Source organism: Hemicordylus capensis, chromosome 6 (genome assembly GCF_027244095.1).
Source record: "Hemicordylus capensis ecotype Gifberg chromosome 6, rHemCap1.1.pri, whole genome shotgun sequence".
In the NCBI taxonomy this organism is placed as follows: Eukaryota; Metazoa; Chordata; class Lepidosauria; order Squamata; family Cordylidae; genus Hemicordylus; species Hemicordylus capensis.
This window is the reverse complement of record NC_069662.1, coordinates 45899405-45919927: the sequence shown is the minus strand read 5'-3', so window position 1 is coordinate 45919927 and position 20523 is coordinate 45899405. Positions and strand designations below refer to the sequence as shown.

Sequence of the window (20523 nt, the reverse complement as noted above, 5' to 3'; positions counted from 1 at the left end):
CTGAAAATTGATTTCTCCCAGTGGATTTTTCACAAGCCCAGGGAATGTGCTAGAAGAAACTGTACTGATCCTTTTCTGGGGCGCATTCCCCAACTTATGATTTTTTGCTCAAGAACAGCTGCTGGTTTTAAGGGGCCCTTGGCAAACTGCTCATCATGAGCCCTTACCTGTGTGGGCCCTGAGAGTTTCTCTGCCACCACCATGTGCACAGATATGGTCCAAGACTACATGCACAGAGGTGGTCCAGGGATCAACAGTGGACTCTTCTGAAGACTCTGGTCTTAAGCAGCTACCCAGCAATGCTGACATGTGATGTTGGCCATGTGTATGCTAAACAGCTCAAACCAAAGGATAGGCACGATCCATTGGGTATATTCCAGCAAAAACTACTTAGATGCATACATACATATATTTATTATTTATTTTATTTATTTATTCAATTTATATACCACTCTTCCAAAATGGCTTAGGGCGGTTTACAACAAGGTAAAAACAATTAAAACAAGTTAACAGTTAAAATCAAACTATAAAAACAGAATAAAACCAATTAAACAATTCAAACAACTAAAAAACCCTGGAGAACCAGGGCAGAAATTTAAAACAATTTAAAACAATATTTCAATCATTTAAAAACCAGGCCAAACAGATAGGTTTTAAGGGCTCTTCTGAAGGAGAAACCCTGAATTTGAAATCAGTGAGACTTCAGTTTGTTGTAGCTCAGTCCCATGCCGTTGTTTTCCATTGGAAATAAGTTAGTCATCTTTTGATAGATTTTAATGGGCCTAACTTTTGATAGATGTTAATGGTGACCATAGCATCTATTGGGAAGCCAAGAGCTAACACAGTAGCATTGTCTAGGCAGATGATGACCTGGTTGACTCTCCTGAGGCTAAAGCAACATTGAACTAATACATTTATGACTAGGTATACCTTGCTCAAAGGAATAGTCATGCGCTTGTATTTATTTCCAAGTTATGACAAACTTCCATTCCCAAATTGTTCAGAACTCTGAACTCATACTGTATTTTCACTATGTCCTAATGCATCCTATGTAAGTATACGTTCGCCAATCCTGTGTTTCTGCTCTCTTCCCCCTCAAGTACAGAGGGAAATTAAAACTTAAACATCAACTTCAAAGGGACTGGGTGCTGTGCTTCAGTGATCGCATAGTGAGACTCCCTGGGGCCCCATTCTAGTCTGCCTGAAACTTCACTTGCATGACATTTCCTGATTTTTAATATGTTCCCAGCTTTAGAGGCAACATCTGAATGTGTTGTTGAACTGATTCTCAAAATGTGTGGTAAACATTCACATGTGGTGGAAACAGACGGTTGCCAGGAGAAATGCAAGCTCCTTCTTTGTATCTTTCCAATTATTATACAGCTGACCCTGCATGTAGGTGAGCCCTACAGCCCCCCAACCAGCACATCACAAGCAAGCTTTCATTCACCCTCAGTTGTGTGCCTGATCCCAGCCACTGCATGGTTCAGAGAAGCTCTTCTCTAGCTTTCAACAACCAGGCCCCTATTCTAGTGGTGCCCTGTCTAAACCAAGATTTTTAGGGTACATGAAAAAAACTAAGAAAGGAACCCCCTCCTCTGCAGATACAGGAGCATCTCCAGAGTTGCTTAGGTCACCTCAGTTTTACTTGTGCAACACTTCAAGCCCAGTTAAAAGAAATCCAAGGAGTTTGTTGAGATTAAGGAAACTGGGGTAAAAGGATGTGAAAACCAACACACAGCAAAAAAAAACAAAACTAAAAAAAAACATACACACAAGGTAGTAGAGGTACACTACCTTCCAACAGACACAGTTCTGGAAAGCCAGGGCTACCCTCAGTTTGTGTTCCAGGGCTGCTCCAAGATGGAAAAGCTTTGATACATCCTCAAAACTTTATCTCCTCTCCCAGCCTCCTGATCTTCTCCACCTACTCAAGGTATTGTTTTTCCTCTCAAAGCATTTTTGATGCAAGTTTGGCTGTGTCACTGTAATACTCTCTTCCAGAGCTGTTAGCCCCCAATGGGTTCCTAGCCTGGTCTTTGGGCATTCGTGCTTTCAATGGGGCTGTGCAACCAATATGTTCTCTGGATGAGAAGTCAGAGTACCAATGTGTACTGCACCATTAATATGTGGATTAATGGTGCAACCCAAGCTGTTTGCTGTTATACCTTAAAGCAGGGTTTATCAACGTGTAGGTCCCCAGATGCAATTGGACTTCAACTCCCATAATTCCCAACCAAAGGCCACTGGGGCTGGGGATTATGGGAGTTGAAGTCCAATAACATCTGGGGACCCACACGTTGAGAAACCCTGCCTTAAAGCATGCTGTGGGGTGTTCCCATTCAACCTCCATTCTTCCCTTTTCTCGTGATGAATGTGCCCCCTAGCGGAGGGGGAGCATCAACAACCCTTTGTCAGTCTTCTGCTTGTGGGGAGACCTAGACAGTTGCTTCCATGGCTTTGGGAAGCTCATTAGGGCAAAATTCTTCTGAATATTATTCATTGAAGTTCACTTGGTTGTTAACTTGTAACAATCAACATTCAAGTCCCATTGAAGCTGCTGAATCAGCTCAGCTGAATCAGTTGAAGATTTCAGGCAAAGTAGGGAAGAACTCTATGTGATAGAAAAAACTCATGGTCTCGTTCCAACATTTCTGTTCCTTATTTATCTAGAAAATAATTTATCAGGTAACCCATGTTTATGCTGAGCAAGATTTCTCTGATTCAGCTGAATAGCATGGACAATCAACTTTGGGGAGATATTTAATCTGCAAAATTACATGTCATATTTAATCTACAAAATTACCTGGACTCTGTTATTTAGCAGAGGAGATAATTACATTCCTCTCTTGTCAGCCCGGGAGACAAAATCTGAGGTGAGTTTGTGTGACACAAATTCCAAATCCCTTTTCACATGTCAGACTGGTCTCTGACATGGCACAAAGAAGTGCAGCAGCTATACTACGGTTCCACCGTACTCAGGGTGGTGGCTATATCCCTGCCGCTATTAAACTATATCTAGCCAAATCTATTGCACAACTTTTATATGGTACCCAACTGGGCCCCTATACTAATTTTGTCATTCTAGAAAGGATTCAGTCAGGCTTCCTGAGAGCTCTTTTTTCTGCACTTAGGTGCACTGCTATTGTGGTGATTCACCACGAGGCTGGTTTATAAGGGTAGAAACTAGGGCTTGGATGTTAATCATTTATTATTGGCTAAAACTTCACCTTCAACCAATAGGACTTATACGCAAATTTTTATCGGTCATGCCTCGGCTGCCTTGATGTCTGAAGAGAGTCAACAAACTCCTTCTCCTTGGATTAGCTCCAGACACCTTACTTGAAATGGGCCTTGTGAGAGCAAAAGATATGGCTCATCAGTGACTGAAAGATATTGGGGCTATTCTGACGATCGGCAAAAATCAGGCTAGGAGAGCCTAGCCCAATTTTTGCCAATCGTAAGAACCACTGGGCTTGGCTGCAAGCCCAGTGGTTCTAGAGCAGGTAACCCACTCAAGAACCCCTGCCCTAAAACCAGGTTTGTGGAGCGAGCGCTCCGCAAACCTGGCTTTAATAATTGTGAGTAGCCGCGGTGCGGCTTTGCGGTGCAGCTTCACGACGTGCCTACTCACGAGGAGACCCCTGAAGAAGAGGCGTAAACCCACCTTCCGGCTCCGGGAGTCTCGCCAGCATGCCCTGTGCGCTTGTGCAGGGCATGCTGGAGCTTGCAGGGGCCGATCCATCTTGGATCCATCACCCTGCTCGTGAGCGGGGAGAGTGGGCTTAGCCCGCTCTCCCCGCTCTCCCTGCAAAACCAGGTCTCACAGATCGTGAGACCCGGTTCATTGAGTTGCAGAATTAGGTGGCTTGTCTGCCTACATTCTACGGACTACTAAAGATTGGGTCGGGTTTTTCTTCTGCACCATATCTGACATATATTACTTTTTCTAAATTCCGCTGGGCCTCCTCGAGAGCCCGTTTTAATGCTTTCCCCTCAGCCTTGCTTACTGGGAGGTTTCAACATCTACACACGGAGGCTCGGCTTTGTCCTTGCAGCTCTGGGGAAATCGAAACTATTGCTCATATTTTATTGTATTGTAGTTTATATCAGGATTTTAGACACTGTCACCCTTATTGACTATATTCCTTGGACATTCTGATGATTTTTTAGTTAAATTTTTGGTTGCGGATAATGATTCCCTTATTTCTTATACAGTGGCAAAATTTTATTATATAGCCATTAGGGTGCTTAGCTCCTTGACTGATTCAAAAGGGAGCTTGGACTGTTCATGAGACTGCTGCGATGATGATTTGGCATCACTCTAATTGCTACTGTGATATTATTTATTCATCTGATTATTTTTTATTTTTTGCTATTGCAACATTTGTAATTTCTGGCTTTATTCTTGGTCAATGACCGTAAATAAACAAACTAACTTACTTACTAACTAACTTACTAATCCCATTTAAGCATAGTCAGAGACAAAATAATGGATATTGTTCTTCATTCTTTGAAAAACAGAGTGGTGGCATTCGTGCTCTTCCTTTCTTTCTGTTTCTTTCTGTTGTTTTAAAAATGGCAATGCCCCTCACAAAAAATGAAAAAGGAAAAAATCTAATGGACCAAAGCCGGGCTTTTCACTGAATGTGGGTCTTCTAGGGGCAATTCCTTGCCACTGGCCTTTTCTTCCAAAGAAATAGTCAGTCCATGGAGAATACCTGGCTATGGATATATATTGCCAAGATGCTGGCTTTGTATGGTGAATGAATTTATACCAGTTCTCCAAATCGCTATGCTTAACACAAATGCTAGAGGAAGAGGGCAATTTGGGTTGGGGCCTTGACATGGAGAAAGGGTTTGTTTATTTTAAACCTCCCCCCCGCACCCGACCCCCAATGCCATGGTCCTGCTCGAAATTCAGGTCCTCACAACTGCTTTTATGAAGTGGGGGGAAGATGTCAGGAGATGCATTCACATTATCACCAACATCATCATGTCTACTCCAACACACGAGCCAATGCACACCACTTGATGGGTAATAGTTCTTGTTTCAGGGACTGGAAGACCCCTTGAATATTTGACCTCCAGCACTTCAGGCATACTCTAACACTGCATCAATTTTTGTGGATTTTAATTTCTGCTTCAAAAGTTATCATTGGGAAATGAGTTTTTAAAAATATTTGTGAAAAAATGCTTTCTTCCATTTCTTGCACCTCTTCGAAGCCATTGTTCCCCTGATCTGCTGGTGTGAAGGAAGCAGAGAGGGAACTTGCCACTGTTGGGCAAGCTGGATGCACAACCTTAATGTGCATACAGAAGTGGATGTTGTTCCTCTGAATTGCATTAATTTAAGTAATTTGTGCAATAGGGTGCACTTCTCAACACAAGGGCTGCTGTCTTCCATGTCTGGGTAGTGCTCATCTCTGAATATGACCTCTGAAGACCTCTTAGAGCATTCATGATTCATTCACATCTGCCCCAGAGAAACTGGCATCTGCACTTTCCAGCCCCTCCCTCAATGGGAGCTCCATAAATCCCTTAGTAGCAGAATGTTTCTTATCGCTTGTCCCATGAATAGTGACATGCTGGTGCCAGGAGAAACACCCTCTAATAGTTTTGTAATTCTAGCCAGCTTAGGAAGTTTTAAGGTGAACAGAGTTTCTGGCCCTTAAGACACTGATCACTTTCAATGGTTCAGAGGGTGGAGCAGTATTGTTGCAAGCCCAGGACAGTATGGAAGGCCTGCAAAATCTCAAGAAGCTTTGTACAAGAAAATGATAACCAGTAAGTACCTTTTACTATATCACCGCTAACTGCCCCATAGCATCAAAATGAAGCCTGGGGAGTTGAAGTAGTTTTATTTGGTGATATTTCATTAAATAGCTTTTGCTCTTTTTATGAGGTCTTTAAAGATTATGGCCGGTGTGTGTAATGGATGATGATCTTTGGAATGAGCTTTTAATGGTTTATTGTGGGCTGAAGGTTGCAACAAAAACTGTGGAGTCTTTTCCAGTGTTGTGACTGAACCGGCAGGATGATGTACCTACGGCAAGCACACCCATTGTGGGGAAATGACTGTTATCATTTGTGACACCTTGTTGTATTCTGTCTAGCAATCTTTTATGTTTTGTTAATTAGAAATTTGTCCCTGTGGGGCTCCTGTAGAGAGTGGGAGTGAAAAAGGAGGGAAAGGAGAAGAACAATGGAGTTGTTTCTGAATAAAGATTAGTTAAACAAACATAAAATTGCTTTGTGTTTATCAGGGAAGCAGCTATAAAACATACCTCTAATTAAGTTCCTGGAAAACAGCCATTACCTATAAAGCCCTTAACAGCTTGGGTCCAGGGTACTTAAAAGAGCACCTTCTTAATCATAAACCCTATTGCCTATTACAATCTCCTGGAGAGGTCCAGTTACAGTTGCCACCGGCTCGTTTGGTGGTGACTTGGGACTGGGTGTTCTCTGTGGCTGCCTCAGGGCTTTGGAATGTGCTCCCTGCTGAAATAAGAGCATCTCCTTCTCTGTTTGCTTTTAGAAAGACCCTCAAGATGCACCTGTTTTCACAGGCTTTTTACTGAAATTAATTTTAAACTGTTTTATTTGTTTTTATCAGACTATTTTAATTGTATTTTGTAAATTTAACTGTTTTTACTCTGTTTTATATTGTGTTAAACTTTGAACGCTGCCTAGAGATGGACATATCAGGCGGTATAGAAATATAATTGATTGACTGGTTGATTGATTTTTAAAACAGAATTTCTTTTTAGAAGTCATGCAGTCATACCTTCCTGCACTGAAGAACAGGTCTTCTGCAATCACTGTGTACTTTTTAAACTATTCTGCTCAAACGTCCTGTATTCCTGCCCCCTACCATACTGTGAAAATGAGGAAAATGCTGCAAAGTGGAACAATTTCCATCTGAAAGTCTCCTGTATTTGGAAAAGCATAGTGGTGTGTCTGAGAATGCACAGATTGCCTGGCCATTGCCACTGAGTAACCAGATCCAATGCATTTGGGAATGGAGGCCAGGGTTTCCACATCATTAGGATCAATTTGCAGACAGACACAAGCCTCACACTTTCGTTCCGAAAGCAACAAGCTGCATCGGAGCCTTTGTATCCCATCGCTCCAATGCAGCAGAAAGTGGAAAGAAGAACTATGGGGTATTTTATACCTAGGAAACTGGTGAGGACTAAGTACAGAGCAACCTTGTGCTGATTCTCCCCCTGAGAGCATAGCAATAGCAATAGCAATAGCACTTACATTTATATACCGCTCTATAGCCGGAGCTCTCTAAGCGGTTTACAATGATTTTTAGCATATTGCCCCCAACATTCTGGGTACTCATTTTACCGACCTCGGAAGGATGGAAGGCTGAGTCAACCTTGAGTCCCTGGTCAGGATCGAACTTGTAACCTTCTGGTTACAGGGCAGCAGTTTTACCACTGCGCCACCAGGGCACACCCATTTTCTGGTACACAGGATGGTTGTGCATCAGCCATCCCAGTGACACTCATCAGCCCCTTGTGAGATCCATGCTGACTGAGCGGTATTTGAGTGAGAGGGTCTATATTACAGGCTCCTTCAGGAAGAACCTACATGCCCAGTTCCGGGCATATTTTCTTGTAGTCTGGTCTAGATCCAGGTTTGAAGGTCTCTTAAAAACAAACAAACAAAAAAACCCTTGGTTGAGTCCCCTCCTTTGTGGCTGGATCCCCCTAAACTTTATGGGAGGCTTACCTTGTACCATCACAGAATGGTAGTCTTTCTTCTTTTTGAATTGTTTAAAATGGAAAAGGAGTGACAAAGATTTTCCTGAGCCTACCGTTTTCCCCCTTACATTGTTCATTGCCCATTTTTTCTCCTACAGTGCCTTGGACAATGCATTGGCCCAGGGTATTGTGTGTTGGGGGGGGGGGTGGTCAGCTCAAAAGCATGACCACCACTGGCAACTACAGTGTTTCCCCCCACAATGCCCCAGTTCGATGCAACGTCTAGGATATTGGGGGGGGGGACAAAATGGCAGCTACCAGTTGACTTGCACCACTGAGCCCAGTCCTCCCTGGGAGAGTTCAATAACAGGCACAATGGGAGCTACTGGGGCAGGAACTGCCCACAAACTCCTTATTCAGATGCCAGGCCCATGACTCTGATTTCTGACTTGGCTCTTGCCTTTCATTTGACAGCTGCCCATGGCTCTGTCCTGATAACTGCTAAGCTGAAAGTACTTAACATGTATTATTCATGTTTGTGCATGTTGGAAATTTCCTCCCATTTTCAGCAAATTTTGGCATCCATAAACATATTTGTGTTTCAGTGCCATCCTTTGTTGTGCCATTTTCCTTTCATTCTTTGCCCTCACTATGCTGGGACCAATTTGCCCTCAATCCTATTTAATTATATTAGTTTGGACAAGCCATGTGATGTTGTTGTTGTTGTTGTTGTTGTTGTTGATTACATTTATATGATGTCACAATGGCACATCTGAGCTGGTGGAAAAAAATCACAACAATTAATGGTGGTGTGGACACAAATGAGGTTGAGGACAGTAAGGGCAAAAAGGAAGAATAACAGTGCCAGTTTAGTAGCCAGAGGGACGAAAAAGAACCAAACAATACTGGAAAAATGTGAATGTTCTCAGTGGTGGATATTGTTCAGTAATATGTTTTTCCACATTGAACGTGCAACTTGTGAAGTGTGTCTCAAAATTAGAGGCATTTTGGTGCAGCACTAGTTCCGAGTCAGTTAATTATAAGGGGGAGATATTAGGAAATAGGTTGTCTCTTTGAAAGAAACAGTTTATATTACCACAAATAACTGATTCCTGCCAATTTTGGCCATCAGAGATGGGAGAAAGGTGGCTTAGCACAGACTCCTGTTTTGAGCTTTCAATAAAAACTTTTTAATTTGAAGAGTGCTTCAAATATAATCACTCAGAACAAAATAGAACATAACAGGATATAGCTTCTATGCTTCCTCTGTGTTTCCATCCTCATCTCCCCCCTGCTTCAGCATGCTGGATTTCAGCTCTGTCGTCTCATCTATATATGTAATTCTCTAAGGCATACTCATGGCTAATCCCATGTGTGGCAGCTCTCGTGAGATTTCCTGGCAGGGCAGAACAGAGCAGAGCACAGCAGTGGGTCCTCTCTGCGAGCCAGCCTGCTGAGGAGAGAGGGAGGTCGAGGAGGAGGCAGTGGCACTACTGTGAGCTGGTGAACATCAGCTCCAACCGCCTATCTCCTGGTGAGGAGGATGGCCGAGCAGGCGGTGGTGTGGGGGGCAAGAACCAACTGGCCAGAGGGATGCGGGGGTAGAACGAACTGGCTGAAGGGATGAGGGGGGAGAACAAACTGGCCAAAGGGATGGAGACTAAATTAGAATGGGGCAGGGAGCTGAATCAGTTGTGGAGGCGGGGGAGACAGGGAGAACTAGGGGCACAGATGCTCTTTGCCAGGTCAGCTAGTTGTCAATTATTACATCTTTTCCTATTGCCCTTATTAATGTGAACTAAAGTGAGAAAGTGATATCTCTTTCTTCTTGTTCCTTTGATATCCAGACAAACCTGTCTGTTTTGTTCTTCTTCTCCTCCTCCTTCTCCTCCTCCTCCTCCTCATATTGAGGTCACTGTTTCACCTGCAGCAGGGTAATCATCCTAATCATGTTATTCATAAAGCTTTAATGCATTTTGTGGTACTCCAGCTCTTCAAAGCATTTCTTAGTACAAACACTGGTTAACCACTGTCTTTTGATATACTTCTTTTTATAAACTTGCACTTTCTCCCCTGCTTCTGCTTTACCACACTGAAGCACTACACAGAGATAGTTTGTTCGCATCAAAAAGCTCTGAAATTACTTGCTGGTTGATCTACAGTAGGAAGGTTTCATTGAGAAGGCTGTGATGTGTAGATAAGATTTAATGTGGTTTAATGTAACACCTGTTGCTCATGGGCCTTGAGATTCTGGTTCTGAAAGGCTCGTATGGTTGTCAGATAAGGTGTGGTAAATCAAGCCAAAGGTGAATTAAGATTTCTGTACAGCAGCAAGAAGAAACTTCTGACTGCAAAGGAGGTTGAACACTGTTACATGGACCTTCCTAGCCAATCAGGACTCAAGTGAGGCGATGCAGACATAATTGATTTCCCTGCTGTTCTCACCCTGACTTGTCCTATCTGGTAGTGCCTTGCACGATTGTGATATGAGAGGCCAGAGCTGTGGTTCAAACCCCGATACCAGAGCAAGTAATGAGGACAAGAGTCAAGCAGTATAGCTAATCCAGGCCATTTGACCAGCCCTGCCCAGATTTGGACAGCCCTACCTAGGAAGGACTGGTCGTGTGTAGCTCTGCCAGGGACGTAGCTAGAGGAAAGGAGGTCCATGTTCGCCCCTCTCCCCAGAGGCCCCTTGGAGTGAGGGCGATAATGAAGGAAATAGGGAGGGGTGAAGCTGGGGGTCCCCCAGGAACTGGGGGGCCCATGTTCTTTGAACCCATCCTCTCAATTATACCTACACCCCTGAGCTCTGCACAGTGGTAGCCCAGGTTTTTTACCTGGGCTAATAGTGAGATAGACGGGCGTAAGCATGCCCCACCCCACTCCCGGGTTGTGTGCCTGTAGTAAGAGTGCCCGGCAGTGAGGAAATCCCCCAGTGTACTGTGCTTGCACAGGGAAAGCAATTTTGTCAGCATTGAACAGACAGAATTTTTTTTAAAAAAATACTTTTTGTAATTTGAATCTATATAAGGGGGTCATTTTACCTTATTGTGAATCTCTCTTCCACTACATAAATCTGAAGTTAACCACTGTCCTTGTGTATATGTGGTGACTGGCCTGAGGTGAACCAACATTACCTCATTATTACCAGGAAGGGGTTGCCAACTCTGACTGAAGCTGTTCCTCAAGATCTCCCCCCACCCCAGTATTATTATTTTTTACAGTATCAAGCCATTAAAGCAGGCCTGCTCAACTTCGGCCCTCCTGCGGATGTTGGCCTACAGTTTCCATAGTCCCTGGCTATTAACCACTGAGGCTGGCGATTATGGGAGTTGTAGTCCCAAAACAGCTGGGGGGCCAAAGTTGAGCAGGCCTGCATTAAAGTCTCTAAGATTGCTTCCAAGAGTTACCTGGGAATTCCTGGAGACTCCAGTCCAGGCTAAGCCTTCAAATCCCTTAGATTCCCAGTCCCCTGAAATCTAAGTATCAGAGCTTACCACAGACTCAACCCCAGTATCTAAGATAACCCTGGAAGATATGACATGTGTCAGAGTGCATTCCTTTCCCTCTCTCCTCAGAGTGCATTCCTGTCCAGCGTGCATTCACGCACCCTTGAGTGTGTCAGAGTGCATCCCTTTCATCACTAAATACAGAGAGGCCTCTGTGCATCACAGATTTAGGAGGAAAGACTTCCAGAGCAAAGGGTGGCACTTCCTGATTTCAGATGCCAGGACTTAGGGCCTGGCAGCTTAAGGTAGAAATGTGTGTGTATCCAGGGAAACGACTGACTCCTCAGGCAGATGTAGTCACCATACAGGAGGATTACAATCAGCCATAAAGAGGCTTTGTGTTATCTGAATCTACCACTGTTTACAACTGGAGAGACTCAATGCCCCAGTTATCAAGACTGACAGTTTCTGATTTACAGACATGAAAGCAGCATATGTTTTGTGTGAGTGAGGAAACAATGCTTTATTAGTTGCTTACAGGCAGGGCAGTTGACTCAAAAGGCCACAAGGCAGTGTGGCTCTGCTTCTTCTGTGGAAGCGTCATGCACACACAGAATACACACTACAGAATGCATGGAGATATCGCTGTGATAAGTTCTCCCAACTGTATCCACAGCACTCCAGCCAGGGGGCATTTAGGACCATGAATTCTTTTTTAGTAGGTAGATTGCTTGACCTGCTCACGAGAAGAGACCACCTTCCCGTCTTCAACCTCCTCAACGATCATGCGGACCTGGCGTGAAGTTTTTGTCACTGCAAGAAAAGAGGAAAACAGCCATTCATATCTTGACCCCTTTTAAATTTCACTTTATTCCACTGCTTTGTTTGTCAGCTGCTAGAGAACAATTTTTTTCAAAATGGTCAATAAATAAAGTTGTTTTGTTTTGTTTTGTTTTGTTGTTTTGTTTTGTTTTGTTAAAAACAGCAGCTCATAGACAGAATGAACAGGACAGGTGATGATCTCGCCAGGAAGTTTATAAAGGCCCTCAGCCAGGTGAGAGGCTGTAGTGGGAGCCGATCAGGGCCTGGGGAAAGAGGGAGTATTTGGAGAGCTCTTGCTTCCTAGGTCTCCTCTATGGACAGAATGACTAATGTTCCTGCTTCCAGACCCAGAGAACCACACATTTTTGCCCAGTGCTGGACCAGCTCCTGATATGTAGTTGGAAGAAGAAGGTGGAGTCCATTGGAATGGCAGAGATGAGCACCACCCAGTTTCCAAATCTATTCACCTTCTTGGAGCTAGTAGAAAAAGTAGGAATGGGCAGAGGTCATTGAAGACCGAAAATGGGACTTCATGGACCATAGGGGCTGATAATACAGCTACAAAAGATGGTGATATTTATGAAGGATGAATGTGATTTTTTAAATGAAGTATCTTCCATCTGGTTCTCATACAAGATCAGTGGTTGCAATGCTCAAATTACAGAGGCCACCCCTTGCGCACATCTTTTATAACAGCCCCCTTAGCAACTGTTTTTAGAAGACTACAAGGAGTAGGCTATGATATGACTAAATTTAGAGGGAGCCAGGGGCTTGTGAATTTCATTAAGCACCCTCCCCACATCCCCCATAATTCAAGCACCAAATAGTTTAGAGATTCAGTTGAGCTACTTTCTTACCGTCTCTTCCAGATTGTGACACAGCTGCATTGTACTGGGAACTGATGCTGTAAGAAAGTAGGGGAGGGAAAGCAAAACAATCAAATCAAAAACACAGACAGTGTTCCTAGGATGCAAAGGGAAAGTCAATGAGACTACAATACAAATGTCTTAAAAATTGAAGATAATTAGGGATGTCTGCCAACTAAATAATTTTATCGTCTAACTTTTAACCTGTTACATAATGCGTCAAAAAGAAATTTCACTTCTCAAAATATGAAAGATATTGAAGGAGGTGTGAAATAACTTAAAATTTAGAAAACAACAGCTACCTCTCATAATTAGAAAGAAATGCTATTGTTAGTAGTTGTTCCTTGTCTTGGGCCCTGGGACAGTAAAGATCTCTAGTCCCAGGAGAAGGAAGAAGAGAGCATAACAGGAAGGCAGCTACCATTCTGTGCAAATGCCTTTAGTGGGTGCCTGATATCTAGCCCCCAAGAGTATATCTGCCTCAGAGGAGAAGAAGGAGAGGAAAGAGAGAGAGAGTGAGAGATTGATGGAAAGAATGGTGCCAGGGAATTTAGCTGTAAGCACCACCTCTGCAATGAGGAGCTACTTCTCAGCACCTGCTGTAGGCAATAGTATTGTGGAAGAATAGTAGCGGAGACCAACAGCCCTATCTGCTTCAGATCCGCATATTACAACAACCCCCTTTACGTACTGGGCTTCTTCTCCCTCCAGCAGGCGACGGTAGGTGGCGATCTCCTGTTCCAGGCGGGTCTTGACGTCTAGGAGGATCTTGTATTCATGGTTCTGGCGCTCCATGTCACACCTCAGCTCGGCCAGCTGCTCCTCCACACTGGTGATCATAACCTGGATCTGGGCGAGCTGGGTGCCATAGCGGGCTTCTGTCTCTGCCAAGGTGCTCTCCAATGCTGCTTTCTGGGGGGGAAAGAATTGAGGGCAGGGGAAATCTGATTCAGTTTAGAAAGAAGTTTAATATCTCCCTTTCTCAACTTTGCTTAGGTAATTGAGGATTGCCCTGAACGACATGAAATATCTTAAATCCGTAGACAAATTCAGGTGTCTCACAAATAGCTTAAGAATGAAAAGCTAAGTCTGTCTTGAGTGAGCTTGCTGTGGAAAATAAAGCATCTTGGCTCGGACATATATGCCCCAAGCTACCCATCACTCATCAGCAATTTAGCAGAGGAAGGGAATTCCCTAACCCAATCCTGATGGTAGAAGTAGCACATCTCTTCCCTTTATGCTGCCTCTGAAGGAAAGGGGGAATTCTACACCAGTTCCTGCTTTCAGTATTGGGCACAAGGGCTTCAAAGGAGGGAGGAACCTGCATGTAGATTTTTGTAAGCTTAATTGTACTCCACTAGCTGAGCAAATGTGGAAGGCATGCTGTTCCTCAACCGTTAATTAAGTCATCTGCATGTAGCTTATCCTATCAGAAGAACATAAGAAGAACCCTTCTGAATTAGACCAAAGGTCCATCTAATCTAGCATTCTGTTCCTCACAGTGGCCAACCGGATGCTTCTGGGAACCCTACAAGGAGAGCTTGAAGGCAACAGTTCTCCCCTGATGTTGCTCCCTAGCAAATGGTATTCGGTAGCATCCTACCTCTCTGTCTCTGGAAGTTGCATATAGCCATCATGACTAAAAGCCATCAACAGAGCTCTAGACTCCTCTTAATGACACCTATAATAATGGCCATTACTTAGGGCCCAGCCCTTTCTCAAAACGAGGTGAGATTGATCTGTTAGAAACCCAGTATCATTTTCACACCACCCTCAATAAATGGCATCATACCATGCTGAGTTGAGCCTGCAACTCAATCTCCAAGCCTTGGATGCTGCGTCTCAGTTCTGTGATCTCTGTCTTGCTACTCTGCAGCTGTTCGGTATTGGTGACAACCTCACGGTTCAGCTCTTCAGTCTGCAAGGAAAGGGAGAGGAGACACATCCTTACATGCATCAGAGCATCTAAGATTCTTGGCAGAATGTCAATTCACCCGAAGGAAGGCGCACCTTGCTGAAGAACCACTGCTCAGCCTCTTTGCGATTCTTCTCTGCCAAGCATTCATACTGCTCACGCATCTCCGACAGGATCTTGGTCAGGTCCACACCTGGAGCAGCATCCATTTCCACTGTGATTTCTCCGCCCAGCTGGCTTCGGAGAACACTCATTTCCTGTGGGCAGAAATAGAAAGCTTATCTGCATTTCTCTTCCAGGTGACATGGAATGCCATTATTTCAGATATTAGGCCCTTTTGGATATGAGTACATTGGCATCAACAGCGTTTGGCCGGCTGGTCATGTGTACTGCTGAGAATTCAGCTTTTAGCAACCATCACAAACCACCCTACATATGGGCTAGTGCGCTGGCACACCAAAGGCCAGATCCTGAGCTTGTCAGTCAATACACACGATAGTTACAGGATAGGAGCCAATATTCATATAATTTTCAAGCACCTTTCCTGTAGCAACTACACACCACTGGCCATGTGAAACAGCCCTAAGGATTTCCTAGTGGCTTGGTCTCTTACCTCCTCATGGTTCTTCTTGAGATAAGCCAGTTCCTCCTTCAGGTTCTCAATCTGCATTTCTAGATCTGCCCTTGACAAGGTCAGCTCATCTAAGACTCTGCGTAGCCCATTGATGTCAGCCTCAACATTCATGCGCAGAGCCAGCTCATTCTCATATCTGGAAACACAGAAATGCCCTGATTAAATATCCTGTCTTTTTCACGTTTGTTCCTATATATTTTGACAGGTTGTTGCTGTTGTTCAAATCTTATTGCAAAAGTCTACTTCCTAGATCAAAGTCAACTCTCTTCCTCTTGGCTGCCATATTAATAATCATGGTTGTTAGGTTTTTTTCTTATCCAAAGGCTTCTGGACCATTGGGCCAAATCTGGTATCATTTGAATGCTCAAGGAGTACTGACTTAGATTAAGAGGTTCACACTCATATTGGTTGCTGATGGACCTCAAAACTCAGATTCGAAGGTCTCATAAAGCCCCTTGTTCCTGGTCCATCATTATATCTGCTTTGTCCATATTTTACCTTTTGGAAATATTTTGTAGATGCCTATTTTGAAACAAACAATGAAACAGATGTTTTGAAACAAACAGGCCTGTGCACCAGCATGCCTGTTTGTTTGGAAAGGGGGGCATGTGTACCAGCATCCCCTTCCATCATTTCTCATAACTGCCTGTGTAAAACATAAACATTGCTCAATAATTATATATTTAGTAAGCACAACTAGATCCATTATGAGATTAAACGTTCTTAAATTTAGGGAGATCACAATGGTCAATTTACTAACAGATTCTTAAATTTAAGGAGATCACTTTACTAACCAACTAGCTTCAGAAATCAGCACAGGATAAGCTGTTGCAGAGTATGTGAATATAGCATACAGCAGGCAGAGGAGATCTTTCAGCATTGTGCAATAATGTATAAGGGTAAGTGCCTAGGCCATGAGGAGAGGATATAGGGACATAGGGACATAGGAAGCTGCCATATACTGAGTCAGACCATAGGGCCATCTAGCTCAGTATTGTCTACCCAGACTGGCAGCGGCTTCTCCGCGGTTGCAGGCAGGAGTCTGTCTCAGCCCTATCTTGGAGATGCCAGGGAGGGAATTTGGAACCTTCCGCTCTTTTCAGAGCAGCTCCATCCCCTAAGGGGAATATCTTATAGTGTTCAAACATCAAGTCTCCCATTCATATGCAACCAGTTCATATGTGGACCCTGCTTAGCTAAGTACCCATATATATATATTCATATTTATCTGGGAATTAGTGCAATATATGTTATGTAACATCAGAGCAGATAAACCAATGGCAACCAAAGGGACACTGACAACCAGAGAGAAAGAGGTTTGAAGCAGAGATTACAAGATACAGGGAAGGTTTGGTGAAATGCCACTAATGGTGGGCCCTTGGCTACTTTTCTGGTACACAGTCAAGGAATGCAACCTAATTTGATGGCTTTCTGCCCTAGCTTTCTAAGTGCTTGTGCAGACCAGCCTTCATTGTCCTTTCGTTCCTCTGACTTTTGATCTGTGTTGGCTGCTTTTCGAATATTTGAATCCAGCTCTCACCCCTCAGACCTAGAAGTTAGACCCTGGGCTTTAATATATCAAGCCACTTCACTCAGCCGCAGATTAGATAACATACTCCAGACAAAATGTTGGGACTTTCCATTACTCACAATACTTTTCATGGTAATGAAACTTACTTGGTTCTGAAGTCATCGGCAGCCAGACGAGCATTGTCAATCTGCAGGACAATGCTAGCATTGTCAATGGTGGTCCCTAGTATCTGCAAAGAGAACAGAGATGCAAGAAGCAATGTTAAAACTAAAAGATTTGCCTACATTGTATGCTTTTGATTCATGGAGGAATGAGAGCATTCATAAACTGAGGTATAAGGCAGGACTTTGAATGGTAATAGCACTAAGGCAACATACCTAGACCTCTCTCTTTCCGATAGTTTTGCTACACCTATTTCTGCTCCTGTTTGATTGATCATATTAGTATTGATCACAGTTGAAAGTTCAAATGGGTAAAGAAAAAAGAAGGGGAAACTAAAGCACAGAAGGGACAGATTTGCTGAAGTGGCTATTCATTTGTTGCTCCCAGTTAGAGGTCAGCCTCAAGACTTGGGGTGACTTTGTAAAGAAAATCATGTGAAGTAGAAGATCAGTGGTCTTTTCAGCTAAACACACTAAAATGCATAACTTCGGGAGGGAGGGAGGGAAGGAAGATGTAAACCGGTGGATAGAGTAATGAGCGAAGACTCCTGATCAGGGGTATCGCTACACTTGAGTGGATGGGTTCAAAGAATCTGGGGGGAGGAGCTCCTGAGGGTCCCCCAGCTCAACCCCTCCCTATTTTCTTCATTATCTCCCTCACTCCAAGGGGCTGCTGGGGAGAGGGGCGAACATGGCCCCTCTCCCCTTGCTACGCCCCTGCTCCTGATAATCCCTAGGTAAACTAGGAAGCTTCAGGAAGGACATATTCAGGCTTAGGGCTTCATCTGTAAAATATTGTCTACCTAACAAGTAGGTGTCAAGTAAGAAATAGATGTTAATCAATTAATAGGTGCTAAATCAGTAAATAGGTGCTAGAGCCCTTTATTTAGCAATTCTAAAATATTCAAAATGTTCACCTAATCTCTGACCTCAGCCTAGCACAAGATCATTGTGACTGTTATGTATCATGGAATGCTACATCAAAAGAAGAGCTGGGTCAGACATAGACCTGCCCAGCCCCACCTCACCCTGAGGAGCTGTCGGCCCCTTGGTGATCTCAGAGACTTGGCAGAAGGAGTGAATGCTTGTCACGTAAGTAACATCCGGTAGGCATTAGTAATCCCATATGCCTGTCAGCATGTCTTTGCTGCCATTGTGTACTTTCTAGAAGGCATCTTTCTACAGATAACTGGGGACAAAGCACTGCTATGCTAGAACAATCTGACCCTTGCATTCTTGGACCTGCAGCTGTCATCCTATTAGGGATTATCCCAGTTGGAGATTAATGCCATTTCCATCAGTCAACACCATTCACTCTTTAAATCATTAGAGGCCAAGATTTTGGAAAGCCCCCAGGTTGGATTTCCAAAAGCAGCTAAGGAACTCTTTGTCTTACTGAAGGGATTTTAAACCAGAATTTTAATTTTTGAAAAAAATCAGATGTGATGAGCTTTGGAGGACAGTTCTCAGCTGTAATTTGATCCAAGTCCATGACTCTGCAAAGTAAAAACCAGGTACCTGGAAATAAAGGGGTGATTCTCCGTTGAGTTCAGACTGAATAGAAAGACCAGGGCACCGTGTATATGATGGTCATACATAAGGAGTAAAAAACCACAGAATGTGGCATTAGGTGCTGAACTTCTTTGCAGCGTTTTTAAGTTTCTAATCCCTAGGGTTGTGAGCACTGTAAGAAATTCCCTTTAAGGGGTGGGGCCACTTTGGGAAGAGCACCTGTATGTTTGCATGCAAAAGGTTCCAATTTCCCTCCCTGGCTTCTCCAAGATAGGGCTGAGAAAGACTCCTGCCTGCAACCTTGGAGAAGTTGCTGCCAGTCTGTGTAGACAATACTGAGCTAGATGGACCAATGTTCTGACTCAGTATATGGCAGCTGCCTATGTTCCTGTGTAATGCTTGAAAGGGTAAAGGCAATGCCTCAAAAGCCATAGAAGTTGCTGGATGATATTTTCAGTGCCCAGAGGGCAAGGTTTGAGTGCCTTTTATTGCTCCAGGATGAGCAGAACCAGAATAAATTCTGCAAAATAGAATAAAATATCATTGACACTTTGATTTATCTGTTTGCTCAATGCAGTGCAGAGAATAAAGTAAAGGTAAAGTGTGCCGTCAAGTTGATTTTGACTCCTGGCACCCACAGAGCCCTGTGGTTGTCTTTGGTAGAGTACAGGAGAGACTTACCATTGCCTCCTCCCGTGCAGTGTGAGATGATGCCTTTCAGCATCTTCCTATATTGCTACTGCCCGATATAGCACCAGAAGGGATTCAAACCGGCAACCTTCTGCTTGTTGGTCATGCTTATGTGTGCATATGGTACTTGTCAGAGAACAAAGGTTTCTTGCAGCTCCCTGTGAAGCCCACACATAATCATAAAGCTGGCTTGCTGCCACATGGAAAGGCCCAAGGATGTATGCATTCTAGTGATTTCCAGGCTTCCCATATCCAGAGCTTCACAGCACACCAGTTCCATACTGGGTTTGCAATTGATAGACAGTGTAGCAGGGCTAGTTTGCCTTATGCTGCCAAGCGTACAGTCTGCACCAGCCATGTTGCTTCATAACTGCCATGTATATGTACTGGACCACACTGGACATCACTGAAAGTTTTAAATGCCTTTGTATATTTGTATAAGCCAATGAAGCCCTTATTACAGATCTCCCCAATATTCATGATGTAACATTTAAGACTCAAGGATCACTTAAGCATCCCATTTTATGGAACTCTATTCTGAGGCTACCTTGCCATATCTTACACCTTTCTCTGCACAAGCTGGACCCCCGAAGTTATTGCTATGGCCCAGCCATGATCAAGTTGGGAAAGTATCCCCGTACTGCCACCCCTTGCCATACCTTGCTCCGCAGCTCTTCAATGGTCCTGAAATAATGGCTGTAGTCACGGTCTGGGCCAGGTCCTTGCTTCTTGTGCCACTCCTTGATCTTAATCTCCAGCTCCGAGTTGGCTTCCTCCAGCTCCCGCACCTTATCCAGGTAGTTCGCCAGACGGTCATTCAGGTTCTGCATGGTCTCCTTTTCACCCCCACCCAAGATCCCTTCACCGCCGGCAACAAAGCCTCCTCCAAAGCCTCCACCATAGCCACCACCAATGCCACCACCAAAGCCACCACCAAAGCCACCGCCCACACTGCTGCAGTAGCTGCCCCCATAGCCACCACCAAGGGCACTGCCTACTCCAGAGACATAGCGAGTGGAAGAGACAGAGAGGCCACCGGCTCCACCGTGGATGCTGGGTGCTCTGTAGCCCCCTCCAAGATGGGAGGAGGAAAACCGCGAAGAGCCCCCACTGAAACCCACAGGCCCCCTCATGGAAGAGGAGGAGGTATATTGCCTGATAGTGGTGGCCATGATGCTAGGAAACTGCGATGCCCAAGAGAGGTTTCCCCACTAGATCCTGCAAGGCA

General features: G+C 44.2%; 1 protein-coding gene across 1 annotated transcript; it reads right to left on the bottom strand.

Annotated features, from left to right (window-relative positions):
* Positions 1 to 11661: 11661 nt before the first annotated feature.
* LOC128331612 (keratin, type I cytoskeletal 14-like) lies at positions 11662 to 20519 on the bottom strand. Its single transcript, XM_053265219.1, has 8 exons — positions 19955 to 20519; positions 17079 to 17161; positions 15381 to 15537; positions 14863 to 15024; positions 14645 to 14770; positions 13544 to 13764; positions 12844 to 12890; positions 11662 to 11977 (listed from the first exon to the last, which is right to left on the bottom strand). Exons 1-8 carry the CDS (start codon positions 20465 to 20467, stop codon positions 11880 to 11882), a joined length of 1407 nt encoding a protein of 468 aa, XP_053121194.1. The 5' UTR covers positions 20468 to 20519; the 3' UTR covers positions 11662 to 11879.
* Between the last annotated feature and the right edge of the window lie 4 nt (positions 20520 to 20523).